At 36.5% G+C, this 14,310-nt stretch overlaps 1 protein-coding gene across 8 annotated transcripts in view; it reads left to right on the forward strand.

The window, feature by feature from the left end:
• The window catches only part of nhsl1a (NHS-like 1a), a 56,049-nt gene that overhangs the window by 24,330 nt on the left and 17,409 nt on the right, over window positions 1-14,310 (forward strand). The window contains exon 1 of one of the 8 annotated variants that reach the window (XM_067455220.1): window positions 2,589-2,875. The exons of 6 other annotated variants lie outside the window; for them this stretch is intronic. In XM_067455220.1, the coding sequence (XP_067311321.1) occupies window positions 2,590-2,875 (286 nt within the window). In that variant the 5' untranslated portion in view covers window position 2,589. Of the gene's footprint in view, window positions 1-2,588; window positions 2,876-13,837; window positions 14,072-14,310 lie in introns of those variants that run through there. One more of the 8 variants, XM_067455224.1, reaches the window with a different exon arrangement.

A 14,310-nucleotide genomic window follows, 5' to 3' on the forward strand; every position in this document is an offset into this window, starting at 1 on the left:
CTTGGAGGAACTAATCTGTTTACACAACATTGTTTTCAACTAAAAACAAAATACTTTTTATGAATTTTGGCCATTCATTTACACGAAAACAGCATGAAAACTTTCAAAAACGGTTTCAAAGTGCACATTTTTGTAAACAGTGTCATTATCAGCTCAGTGTAAACTACAAAAACGGTGACGCCGTGTGCATGTGTATTGTGTTTAGTACGTTTCTTTACAAAGTGACATCGCCAACTACTGGCCTGTTCTGCATAATGCAGCATCCAAGTCGTTTTCGACAATGTTGTTGTCTGTACACGAAAAACGCAAAGGAAAACCCTTTCTATTTTTAGTACATCATTGTCGTTTTCTTCTGTAGAAGGACAATTCAAATTGGAAGAGGGATTTTATTTTCGTGAAAAAATTTGTTTTATTCATAATGTAAAACAAAAGAAAAAAAAGAATAAACATATTTCATATTTCTTCTGTCAGAAAAATTGTCACATTTGTGGAACCCCAGTATATCTAAGCTTAACAAATTTGCTCTGCATCTTCACAAATGCTTAACGGCATCACTGTATTAATTAAGTGGATCCAGATGCTTTGCAGACCAGATACCACATTCTTGTGACAAACAATGTTTCTGGGAAAGATACTAAGAAAACTTCTCTGCCCATGATTTCATCCCTCAAACTGTTCACGTCAAAGCGTGAACTTCAATGAAATGTGCGTGTTACTCATTTAGGTTAACACAAAGCCCAGGACAGGCATTTATCCAACATTCGCTGCCAGGCATGTTAAATGATAAGCCTAAATTTATGTGGATGTGATAGTGTTTCTGTTAAAAGCTCTCTTTGGGCCAGTGTGGTTGTATATAAGTTTAAGCTCTTGGCATGACAGATTCTGGTTGCTGGAATTCTCATCTGGTCCAGTACTCGCCTTTGGCGGTCATCCAAAGAATTGAGCTCAAGGGTTTGGATTAGACCCCGGATGGAGTTTAATCAGATCTGATCATGATAAAACCCATGATTATATTATACAGCTTGTCTATGCAAAGTGCTGAAATACAATATAGGAGTGTTTTGTTGATCTATTTAGGTGACAGATCCTTTTCCAGCCCCAGATAATTCACCCATCCCGGGGCTCAACAAATTATATGGACTTACAGTTACATTTGCTGGAGATAACCAAGTACAATACCCTTTCTGTCTGACTATCTGTTAGGCATACTGTATTTCACTCCCTCTCTAATTCTCATGTTTTCTACTCGAACAGCTGTGCAAGTGACTCAAGGTGGTTTTAAGAAGATAGGAAAGACAGGAGATGATTATTTATTAGCTCTTTTTTAGCAATTGATTTATTTAACTATTTATTTACATTATTTTTTAATCACAAACTTTGAAATAATTTTCTTGCATTTATATCCTGCAAATTAAAGTTCTGTTGAAGTACAACTTACCCCTTATTCATTTAAAGGTACACTATATAACATTTGGTCCGCTAACAGTTTCATAAATTCGCCAGCCCATTCAGCCTTAAAGGTTAATGGTAAATTGGCTTGCTGTCCTTGGAGGAGGCTTGAACCCGAGGCTCAGCTCAAGCTCCGAGTTAAAAAAAACCTATAACAGTACTGCACATAGGAGGAAAGAGCAAATTAGAGGAGGATATGGGGAGGAGGAGGACTGTCGGACGAATTTGTCAATGGGATGCATTTTTGCGGAAGAACATTGTTTTGATTGTACTTTTGCTCTTCATGTCATGACTATTTGGATTAATTTGACCCTTTACAATAGATGATTATGAATGTGTCTGAAAAAATAGCAAGGAGACATTTTAATTGTTTATTAACTAGTGTTTTCTGAGTCAGTGTGAGCAGCAAAGATGAAGTGGACAATGCTGATTTGTCATCTCCGCAATATAGTAGATCTTACATACGGATTACAAAATCAGAGATTATTTGTTGTTTTTATTTTAATTGGTTCGTATTTAAAGTAGACACACTGTAAAACATTTCAAAATTATTTTTTAATTTTATTTCAATAATATTTTTAAAATTAAATATTATAACGTTAAATATTAAATAATATAAATATTAAATATTATAATTAAATATAAAGTATATTAACACTTTTTTTATACCAATCTCCCATTAACCTCTTCCCTGAACTAAATTTTGAATATTTTATTTCAAAAAGGTAAAGTTGTACTATAATTAGTTCATTATTTTTCACCTTCTCCCAGGTGACCATCTGTAGTGCAAAGCCTATCTTCAGCAGCACTTGGATGTGAAGGGATAATCCTGGTTTACAGATTAAACAAGGCAAGCTAACTTGAGTGGTGAAGTATTCTCTCATTTCGAAGCTTAAGGTAGTTAGTGAGAGGAAAACAAAATACTGGACGTGTTTTCTCAGATTCTTGTGACTAACCTTTGATCTTTTTGTTTATGGAGAACTCTGATTTGCTTTTACTGACATTTTCCAACTTTAGCATGATTAGTGACTTTTGGAGACTAGGTTTCTCCAGAGGCCTGTCTGAAAAGGATGGATGTGGGAACTTGTGGTTAAACGTCCTAAACTGGGTTTAAGTTGAGATTCTTTTTTCAAGCACAGGATGATTGCATACGTAGACTGTCTCTCCACCGAACCAGCTGGGAAATGTTGGAATAGGACCTACTATGAGGACGAAGATGAACTTCTTCCTCTATATACTCGCAAACTGAACCTCCAGCCCAAGACGGAGGGCAGCCTTCGCCGCAGACTTCTTACCTCTAAAATTCACCAACAGCAGGACGCCCTATGGGCACCCAAACCCTGGGCAGGACCACCAGCTCGAAAGAGCGCCCCACTGCAGGGCCAGCCCAACTACACCTTCAGCCCGCCATGCAACGACTGGAGAGGTAGCACTTGAAATCTAGTTTGCTCTTGTTCATCAGAGGAGCATTTGTTTTGTAGCTTAAGTGCAAAAGCTGGTGTTCAATGAATAATTCTCTCACTTTATAATTTCTGTTGGCATAACAAATGGCATGTTGGTTGTATTAACAGGTGTTAAAACTTGAGAGCTAGACCCTTGAAACTATGATGGGTTTTGACAGGTTTTTGGTGGTGAAAAGTTGAAGTGGAGTGATTAAAGTATAGTTTAATGTGTTGGCCAGTTTGAAGGATGATGTTTGAAGTCTCGTACGAGACAGGCCATGACAAGACTAGAGCTGAGATACACAATGGCAGCAAGAGTTACTGATCTAAAGAGAGATTTCTAAATAATCTGCTCCATACAGGAATGTTCAAAGAGAAGTTCTTACATATTTTTTAACTTTTACCTGTCTTGAGTTTTAAGTGATACTTCACACTAAACTGCAAATTTGTCAACATTTACTCACCCTCATGTCATTATAAACCTGTAAGACTTCTTTCGTAATTGGAATACAAAAGGAATGATGTTGAATAAAATACTTATTATATAACACTTGTTTTCCATATGACTGCAACATTAAAGCTTTAAAAAACAAAAGCACCAGAAAAGTCAATCAGACCCAAAAGAACGATTCTTTCATGAATCAGGCAGGCTCTATTTTAATATTATGTATATATTATAATATTTATTATTGAAACTTTTCAATAGTTTAAGTTTTTCAGTGAACAAGGTTGTTGTCTGTTTTTCACACAAAGCTTTGATTTAACTTCGGAAGATATAGTTTGCAGGTCATATAGACCACTTTTTATAATGCTTTTCTGTCCTTTTGAGGATTGAAAACTCTTGTTATCCATCATTGTAATTGCATTGAAAATATATTTTGAAATTTTGACAGATGAACAATTGCCTTAAAATGTGTAAATCTTTGATACATTTGTAATCTGCATTTACACAGAAATATGTCTTACTGTAATTACAGGCTAAATACAAACCGTACTTCTACAGTTTTATCAGTGTGCCAGTTTGCTCAGATTAAACCCAGTTACTTATAAGACTTATCCAGAACTAAATATGTGTACATATTGCATGTAATATTAATCCTTTTTCATCATTTAGTCTTAGCAGGCGTGTTTAGAGCAGAGTTTTGGGTTGGGACTTACATTGAGAGAAGAGTGTGTAATGTTGACTAAGCCTCAAGTTCTTGGCAGACACAACATAGCTGATTTTTTAGGACTGTGTTAAAATCTCATGCCATCCACCAGGCAAGCTGCTTCTTACATTAGATGTGACATCTGAAAAACCATGTGACCTACAGTCCACTCCAATCGAAATTCAGCTCTTGATGTTTTTGGAATAATTCTCAAATCAGGTTTTACACAAACTTGTTAAGTTCACACAGTTCAGGCGCTACTGTTATTAAACAAAGCAAAAATATGATTTTTCAGAAAACAAGACATATTTCTTGATATCTTAATAGAGCTATAATCAAATCAAATGTCCTTGTTGAGGCATTCATTTGTTTTAAAATGCGTTGTCGGATTCGGCTTCTCTTCAGACAAGCACTTATTTAGCGAGGTGGCCTACAGTCCATACGGTGTGGTAAACACTTCTAATGCGGTCTAATTAATGTAATTACTTTCAAATAGGCTTTGTGCTACACACAGCTGCTCAGGAAAGCAAGTACATGGCTCGCACACTGACACTCTTTCTCTGTGAATGTCACTACAACAGTACACTGACCTGCACTTCCTAGTGTTATGTTTTTGTCATCAACAAGTTCCCAAAGTACTCCTTTCCAATGTCAATGCATTAAAGGCTGAGATACTATGTAGTGCCCACAAGATGGCACCATTCTCTTACATTGCAGATTCTTCTACAATTCAATTTCATTATTTATTTTCAATTTGAATGTTAATATTTCTTTTCCGGAAGTAATCAGAAAGGTTTGGGACCTCAGTTCACCCACAAATGTATAATTGTTTAACATTTTTAACATGAAATCATTCTAATATGCTGATTTGCGGATCAAGAAACATTTCTTGAAAATATAAATTTTGTAGAAACTGATATATATTTTTCAGGATTTTTTGATGAATAGAGAGATCAAAAGAAAAGAAAAGCATTTAGTTAAATGCAACAGTAAAATCCTAAGTCTTTATTTCTGCTTTAGATTAATTGAATCACAGACACCAATGTATCTTACAGCAGTCTCTGATTGGCTGCTCCGTATTTACTGTTGCTATAAACCAGTAATGCTTAGTTAAACCAAATAGCTTGTTTGAAGTCTAATTGAGGAGTGTCACTGAAGAATTGGACAGGAATGTAACATTTCTATAAAATGACTTCAAATGCAAAACATCTAAGATCAAAATGTTGATTAGTCTGAGATCTGAGGATTGGGAATAAGTCCAAACACAGTTGTTGCTCATGTCTGCAAATTCTGATTTAACTTACTAATATGGCTCATAATGTGGCTTATATAGCCACTACAAAACTCTGATGGACAAATTATATACATTTAGCTATTCATAAAACAAAAATAAAATTAACATGAATCAGTATTTAGTGCTCTTAGTGAGAGAATGGTTTCTTTATATCATGTAAAAATACCATCCCAAATCCCAATATGGGCTGATGTGCTATAGGGGATCATATTTCTCATTGTGCTGGAGCTGGCCCAGTTTTCTGACACAGATATTGGCACACTTTGTAGCCGATCCTGGGGCAGACATGTTACAGATCAATATGCCACATATGTCTGAGCAGACAGAGTGGGCTAGCTGCTGTATTATTTAATAGGCCAGTGTCTGGGTGAGACTTGTGTGATATTTTAATGCTCCTCACTAAGAAATCTGAATGTCTGTTCTTCTTAGCTGTTCTCTAAAAATACTGTATTGTTCACCATAATACTTGGGTGATCCATAGATATACAAATATAATTGTCTGTTTAAATACATTTATATTAATGTCAAGTAATGTTTATAATATACATGTGTAAATATTGTACATAAAAGCTGTGTTAAATTTTGCTCAAAATGTTTTAAATTAAATCACTCAAAATACAGTATATATTAATATAAAGATTACTTAACACCCTTTTGCCTCCATGAATTTCCTCTATACACTGATTGGGGGTTCTTATGACATAAGAAATCACATAGTAATATCTTAAAAAATCACCCAGAATACCCTACCAACCACATGAGAACACACTGAGAATGAATCATGGTGGTTTTTGGATTTTTCAATGTAAAAATCAAGTTAAAATAAAATCTGATCAGTTGCAGTATGAAGTGCATCATTAAAAAGGCAACTTACTCTTTTTATGTTGTGAAAGAATGATTGGTCCGTCTTTAATACAGGTGATGGTGTTTTGTGAGCATGTTGTGTGTGTACTAAGGATTTTATTGGGGCTGGTTTGCTTTGTGCTGACCCACGAGTTTCTTTCCGTTCTGAGCCAGTTTCCTAATCTAGAGGTGAACCTGTGGCTCTGCAGTGAGGTGATGCTGACCTTCCAGCTATCAAATGATCACAGAAGCCATCTTTGCTTCATTCAGTAGATGACACATGACACTGTCTTTGATCAGCACAGGACATTTTTTAAGCTTGACCTATAAGTCAGTTCATGTATTGCTTTCCATGGAAACAGGGAAAGAAGCATTTACACATCAAGTGCCCTTGTAAAATCAGCAGTTCCTCTTCACATGCCCCACTCAGGCAAATTGTGTGTGGGTCCTGTTGATTTAGAATCGAGACAATATGTAGTGCCCTTGCAAGCCCTTGATGGATTTTATCACCAAATTCACACACAGCTACCCAAGCAACCGTAACCAGGTCATGCAAGATTCAGCCTCGTGGGCTTTTATTGTGTGTAAAAAACAGAGAAAGAGTTCCAGTCTACAGACTCAGACTCCCTTGCATATCTGTTTATTTTGTGTCCATGTAACCTAAGTTATATAGTTAAATATATTTTTGCTATTTTTTATTTTATTGCCCTGTGTACTTTGTAATTATCATGAATGTTAGACGATAATATTGAATATTTAGATGATCATAAATAGCCACTCACCCATAAATAAAGCAGAGGCTGTGTTACACTGCCTCGAGTAGCTTTCATAAAATGTTGGCAAGTTGGAGAAAAACACTTAAATAGTCAAATAAACTCCATTAGCACAATACTAGGTGCTTGCCGGGGCTGTTTCTATGTAGTTCCTAAGGTGTCCTCTGTGGTTTTCGGATCATTGCTACACAGTTACTAGGGTGCACTGGGTGATTGAAATTGCATTGGTTACAGTTGCTAGGGTGTTCAGCTAAGTGTTTTTTTTACTGGCTTAAGCCCATACACAACACTACATACACTACAAGTTTATATGCTATTTTTGTCCCCAAACTTTTCTTTACAAATATCTAAACATTCTTAAATTAAGATTACTTGAGAAGCAAAATGGCTTAAGCTATGAAGATATGTCTTGTTTTCTGAAAATCTATAAATGAGTGTATGCTTAAAACCATGGGTGTCGGATGCAAAAAAATAAAAATAAAATATGGGTGGATCCTCACCCAGAAAAGTGTTACTGGAGTAGATGCCATTTACACTGTGCAAATAGCCCACCTTGGTTACTTGACAATTTTATGGAAGACACCAGTTTAACTACAGCATTAATAGGGGTAAGGCAAAAGGTAGACTATGGTTCCGACGCAGATGCTTGAAACTATTTAAAAAAATTGCTATGGGGTCAGAAAACAAACCTAATTCAAAGGGAAAGGAAAGTTCCCATTGGCAGATTTTGTTTTCATCTGGCTCTAAGCAAAAACTCACTTCATAATTATCTAAAGGAATAATCTGCAACAAAATTTTATGTATCTTGATTTAAGAATGTAAAGCTATTTTTACTGGAAAACAAGACACAAAAAATAAGTTTTGGGTATTTATTTATTTTCCAAATACGGCACAGCAAAAATAGCTGCCAAGCTATAGCTTAATAGCTGTCCACTAGCTGAAAAGTAATAGCACACATCTCCTCATGATTTGAGTTATCACTCATGTCCACTTGCCTGCGTCAGTTGCTCATGAACAGTGAGAATTATGGCATGTTTTCTCTATTATGAAATAGAAAGCTTTTAACATGACACTAGATGACATCATGCAGTCAGTGATGGCTGACTCATAAAACATGTTAATACCAGTTTCATGAAGCATCAGCATTTTTTATAAGTGATTTATTTACATTGTGATCAATGCTCACATACTCGCTTTATACTAGTAATTCTGTCCAATTGTCCTTCATGCTTTACCAGCGATATGTGGGCAGAGGCTGTTAACCTGGTGACTGTAGACACTGGACTGAGTGGGTCCATTGTGTGCACGATAGCATGCAGGACGAATGATAAGGGTTGTTGTGCAGGTGTGGGCAGCCCTCACGTGATTTGCTCAGTCACTGAAGTACCTCTTTCCTCTACTGTTGCTAGGGGGCTCGTTTCTCAATTTGCTCTAATCAGACATGTTTTTTGCTCACTATGAAGGGAACCTAGTCAGTGTGATTGATGCTTTGATTAAAGGTCATAGAACAGACTAACCTTTTCAACTACTATTATCTCTCTTATGAATACATGAATATGAGAGTGGTTGCGGTGAATATTTATTTGCATTTGTTAAGGTTGTTTAATCAGGGAATAAACATCAAGATGAAAGATTCTGATTCAAGATTTAATAGTTATTGCTAATACTGAGGATCTTGCACTTCTGATCTGAAAAAGCATCATGCGGCAAATTGATATGTATTTTTTTTTTTTGTCAAAGTGATAACAGATAAATACATATGTTTTGAAGCAGATAACAGATATATTGGACATAAATATAATTCACAGCATAATGCCCTTGCAGATTTCAACTAGATTTTGTACCTTTATACATAAAGAGCAAAACCTGTCTACAAACCCATTCCTCATAGTGCTTTCGTCCTTTTCCTTCCTGTCTTTTGTAGTATACTACGTTTTTCCGTCTGCCTGGCATTTCCACACAACAACACACAATAGCTGAGATGTCTTTGAGGGAGTCCACACACTGCTGGAGTTTTGTTCAGATCACCATTCTGTCTCATTATGACCCTATTTATTTCTATTGTATCAGCACAAATGCAGCATTAAAATCCCAACTGGACTGTATCGGTACAGATCATTAAGAGTTGTTTTCTGTATGCAATTTACCATATGTTCTTTAGGTATGTGGTAAGTGAGAAACAATATTGCATTATATAGGGATTAGTTTAGCTGTTGTTGATCCCTTCAGGCTAGTTTTTAATGGGCATTTCTTCTGGCCCTCCGGCTGCTGCTTTACATGAGGTTTGTCTTGTCTGGGACATGGAAAGGAGAATTGCTATAGTTTATGTGTGTGTATGAGTTTGTGTGTTTCAGGACTGGCAGTGCTGGAAATCACTAAACACAATAGGATCAGACAGGCAGAACGTTTTTAGCATTTTAGGGGGCTGTTCCCCAATCTCATTATGAGTGTGCCCTTTAGCTGAGCCAGGGTGAGCCAACGGAATACTCAAAATTAACCATGAAAAAGACAAGCAAAGCTGCTATTGAATCAGTATTTACAACTAGTGTAGAGAGCCAAGAATTTTTTTTTTCTCTCTCTTAAATATTAGAAGCAAATGATGGTTCAGTTTTTGCTTCTCTCAGGCACAATGCAAATGGAAATCCATATTAAAATACTCTAACACTAGTACTGTATCTACAGTGTATTACATTTTGCATTACCAGAATAGTTTGATTCCCAAATAAATAAATCTTAACAGATGGCCAATTCTTTTTTGTGAATCAAACATGTACAACTTGCAGCTTTCTATGGGTTACTCATATGACAACATGTAGTTAAAGATACCCGTTTTCTGTTTGTTTATTATTATTATTATTATTTTGTACTGTTTAAAATGCATTTAAGACAAATTATTGGATTACCTATATGCCCCTACTGTGAAAGTTCATTGAATGAAATGAAAATGCATTTCTAAATACAAGTTATAGATCTTAATTGACAATTAATCTGTGCATTTAAAATAATTTTAAAACTCAATAAAAAAAAGGTTTTATTCAAAATGTGCTTTCAGAGAAACGACGGCTCTCTCTGTGATGGCGATTTTTCCAATCACTTAGTGCACTTAAACCCACCCTTCTTACGATCCACTGCAAGCTCACATTCAGCTATTCTGCCTCCATTCAATCAACAAACGATGGACAGGACCAAGTCCAGCCCAGCATTTATTTCCCCCCCGATAATCTGTCAGATGTACACTGATCAGGCATAACATTAAGACCACTGACTGGTGAAGTGAATAACACCGATTATCTCTTCATTACAGTACCTGTTAGTGGGTGGGATATATTTGGCAGCAAGTGAACATTTTGTCCTCAGAGTCGATGTGTTACAAGCAGGATAAAATAGGCAAGTGTAAGGATTTAAACGAGTTTGAAAATGGCAAAAATTGTGATAGCTAGACGGGTCAGAGCATCTCCAAAATTGCAGCTCTTGTGGGGTGTATACACATGCAAGAGCTGCTACAACCTGTCGAGTTCAAAATCTGTGCAAAAAGTCAGATGGCACTACTATAAGTACCATTGGAACATATCTCTCAATGGGTCAAACGGCTGGAAACATTGATAAGTTGTTTAGTGTCTGTGGTTTGGTGTTGTTTGGTGTCTGTATATGTTTCTTATAGCCTCATTTATTCATTATTCAATTTTATAGCCTCATTCATTTATTTAAAATTTCTGCAGGGTTGGTCCTCCATATTTCAGCAGGATAATGCGCCCTGCCAAAAAACAAAAAAGGTGCCAGATACTGCAGCTAAGTCATAACGCAACTTTAAAAACACCATTTGCAAGAATTGTTTTAATGTATTAAAATCATCTCAATAGTTGATAATGGAATTTCATTTTAGTTTTTTATAAATATTTCTTGCTCAAAAGTATTATAAGAATAATTCACAGAAATTTTACAGAACTAGTAATTGTTGAGAATTTTTTAAAATTTCCATTACAGCATTACAATGCAGATGAAAAGTACAGAAATTGCAGCCATTTTAAAAAACATTTTGCACAATGTTTCGACAATTCCCCATGAAATTAAAAATGTTTTTCATCTATTGAAAAGGCTTTCAGTAGACTTGAACTTCACATTATAGGAAACTACCAAATCTGTCTGTTAGCTAAGTGGACAATTCAATTTTTTACCACTGCTGTAAAATCCTTCTTAAAAACTGTTACAGCATGCTTCAGATTTTTATCCTCAATTCTTAAAATGCATAAAAACAGGGACAGACATTTGCTGTGCTACAGAGTGGTCGTCACGCTCTATATGATGGTGGGCAAGTTGGATCAGTGTCAATGCATCATGGCCATCTGTGTCTCATATTAGTGCATAGTGAACAGAGGGCTCTAATTTATAGCATCACTGATTGGCACACCAGGATTGGTAAATATGAGGTTCAAATCTCCTTTGTTCAAGAAACCAATACTTCTCTGCCCCAAAGGTTGATGACATTGTCGTCATAGACTAGACTCCAATCCCGTACTCTGAGGTTTTAAGAAACTACAGAAATGGTCGAGCACCCACAAAAAAATTCTCCATTAATGGTAACCAACTAAAAGTTCAGAATTTCAAAAACCTCTCTGATTGGTGGACCTTGCTGGTCGTAATATCTGCCTTATGAGTGTGCATCTTTTTAATGCGGTGGTGGTCTTGGTTATCAAATCTTTATCTTAAGGTCAATTGGTCTTTCATAGACTATTCACTTGTAAATAATATTGTGGACACACTTAGTGTGCCTATTATGTTTCTTATAGCCCATAGAGCTGTAAATATGTTTTGTGTAAATTTCTTGCTCCAATTTTTTTGAAACTTAAAGGGTCAATGGAAATGTTCCACAGATGTTAAAGGGTTAGTTCACCCAAAAATAAAATTCTGTCATTAATTACTTACCCTTATGTCGTTCGACACCCGTAAGACCTCCGTTCATCTTCGGAACATAAATGAAGATATTTTTGTTGAAATCCGATGGCTTTGACAGGCCTTCATTGACACCGATGTCATTTCATCTCTCAAGACCCATAAAAGGCACTAAAGACGCCGTTACAACGCCCATCTCACTACAGAGGCTCTACAATAATTTTATGAAGCGACGAGAATAGTTTTTGTGCGGAAAACAACTAAACAACAACTTATAGTGATGGGCCGATTTCAAAAGAAAGTTTCGAATGGTTATGAATCAGCGTATCGATTCATGATTCGGATCGCGTGACAAACTGCCAAACTGCTGAAATCAAGTGACATTGGTGATCCAAATCATGAATCGATACACTGATTCATAACGTTCGAAACTTTGTTATGAAATCGGCCGATCACTATATGTCTTTATTTCGTTGTTTTGTTTTTTTGTCTTTAGTGCCTTTTATGGGTCTTGAGAGATGAAATGACATTGGTGTCAATGAAAGCCTGTCTGAGCCATCGGATTTCAACAAAAATATCTTAATTTTTTTTTCGAAGATGAGCGGAGGTCTTACGGGTGTCGAACAACATTAGGGTAAGTAATTAATGACAGAATTTTCCTTTTTAGGTGAACTAACCCTTTAAGATCTGAAGCAATGTGAATTTTTTGTTGGATTTTAACAATGTAAGTTAGCATGTTTTAAGTTATAATTTCCTCATGTAGAGCTACAATTAAAAATTAAAATAAAAAGAGGGGGCACCCAGCGACAGAAACAAAAATCGGCACCTATGTCATAGACATAAAATTATATCAGACAGGCAGAACGTTTTTAGCATTTTAGGGGGCTGTTCCCCAATCTCATTATGAGTGTGCCCTTTAGCTGAGCCAGGGTGAGCCAACGGAATACTCAAAATTAACCATGAAAAAGACAAGCAAAGCTGCTATTGAATCAGTATTTACAACTAGTGTAGAGAGCCAAGAATTATTTTTTTCTCTCTCTTAAATATTAGAAGCAAATGATGGTTCAGTTTTTGCTTCTCTCAGGCACAATGCAAATGGAAATCCATATTAAAATACTCTAACACTAGTACTGTATCTACAGTGTATTACATTTTGCATTACCAGAATAGTTTGATTCCCAAATAAATAAATCTTAACAGATGGCCAATTCTTTTTTGTGAATCAAACATGTACAACTTGCAGCTTTGAAATAACAATGTAAGTTAGCATGTTTTAAGTTATAATTTCCTCATGTAGAGCTACAATTAAAAAATAAAATAAAAAGAGGGGGCACCCAGCGACAGAAACAAAAATCGGCACCTATGTCATAGACATAAAATTATATCTAAAACTCACACCTGTGAGTTGTGAACTGAATTTAAATGTAGTTCTGACAAACCTTAAATGTGAAAATGCTGAGTGGCCATTCACATTTTACTGGAGAAGAAGAAAAAAGGATACCACCGAGAGGGAGAAAGAAATTACACTTGCTTTGACACTAATGAAATACTGCAGTAGTGAGCCCCTAAATAGGAGCTGGGTGGGTGACCACCACCTTAATCTCTGCTGAATGCTCTAGGATCCTTTTCAAACTCGTCCTGGGCCCCCCAGCTCAAAAAAGGACAGAGCAAAAGGAGGAGTGGCAGGGGCTGCAGTGGTGTAAAGAAACACAATAGGCTGATTGTCAGTGATCCATAGTGTATGGCACGGATCCAAGTTGGTTATACCTCCACAGCAAGGCAAGGTGAGAGAGCCTTAAATCTATGCAATGCGACAGAGAGACATGCCCTATAGCTAGAGATACAAGGAGGGGAGGAGAGACACGAGAGAGAGAGAGAGAGAGAGAGAGAGAGAGAGAGAGAGAGAGAGAGAGAGAGAGAGAGTCAAACAGCAACTGAATATCCGCTGGGGTGGGCAAATGTGTGTGAGAGAGAGTGATAAAGAAAAAGAGAGAGAGCGAGAAGAGAAGGGGGAGTGTTGCATGCTGTGCCAGTCAGCGTAAAATGAGTAAAGAGAGAGTGTCGTATGGGTAGTGCCGTTTTCCCCCCTTTCTCTTCTTCTTCTCACTCATTCGCTTCAATGGTGGACTAATACATCCTTATGCTCGCATCTCTCAGGGGATCGATCACCCTTCACAATGGTTTTCATCGGGACCACTCTTAAATCTGTCATTAAGTACTTCAAAAAGAAGGGTAAGCTCCTTAAATCACGTACTGTGCCATTTTGGATTTCTCTCATCACTCGCGCAGCTCAAGGTCAAGTAGACTCAAGTAGTTTTAGGGTGTGGGGTTATTCATCACTGCTGCTGTGGTTGCATGCATCTGATTCAGAGTGCTGTGCTACATTTGTTTGCGAGTTTCTTTTTATAGTGGGGCATTAGTCTCTTTATAATGACCTTGTTCTGCAACTTTGAATGATTTTTAGTGGTGAT

Source organism: Pseudorasbora parva, chromosome 10 (assembly GCF_024679245.1).
Source record: "Pseudorasbora parva isolate DD20220531a chromosome 10, ASM2467924v1, whole genome shotgun sequence".
Lineage (NCBI taxonomy): Eukaryota > Metazoa > Chordata > Actinopteri > Cypriniformes > Gobionidae > Pseudorasbora > Pseudorasbora parva.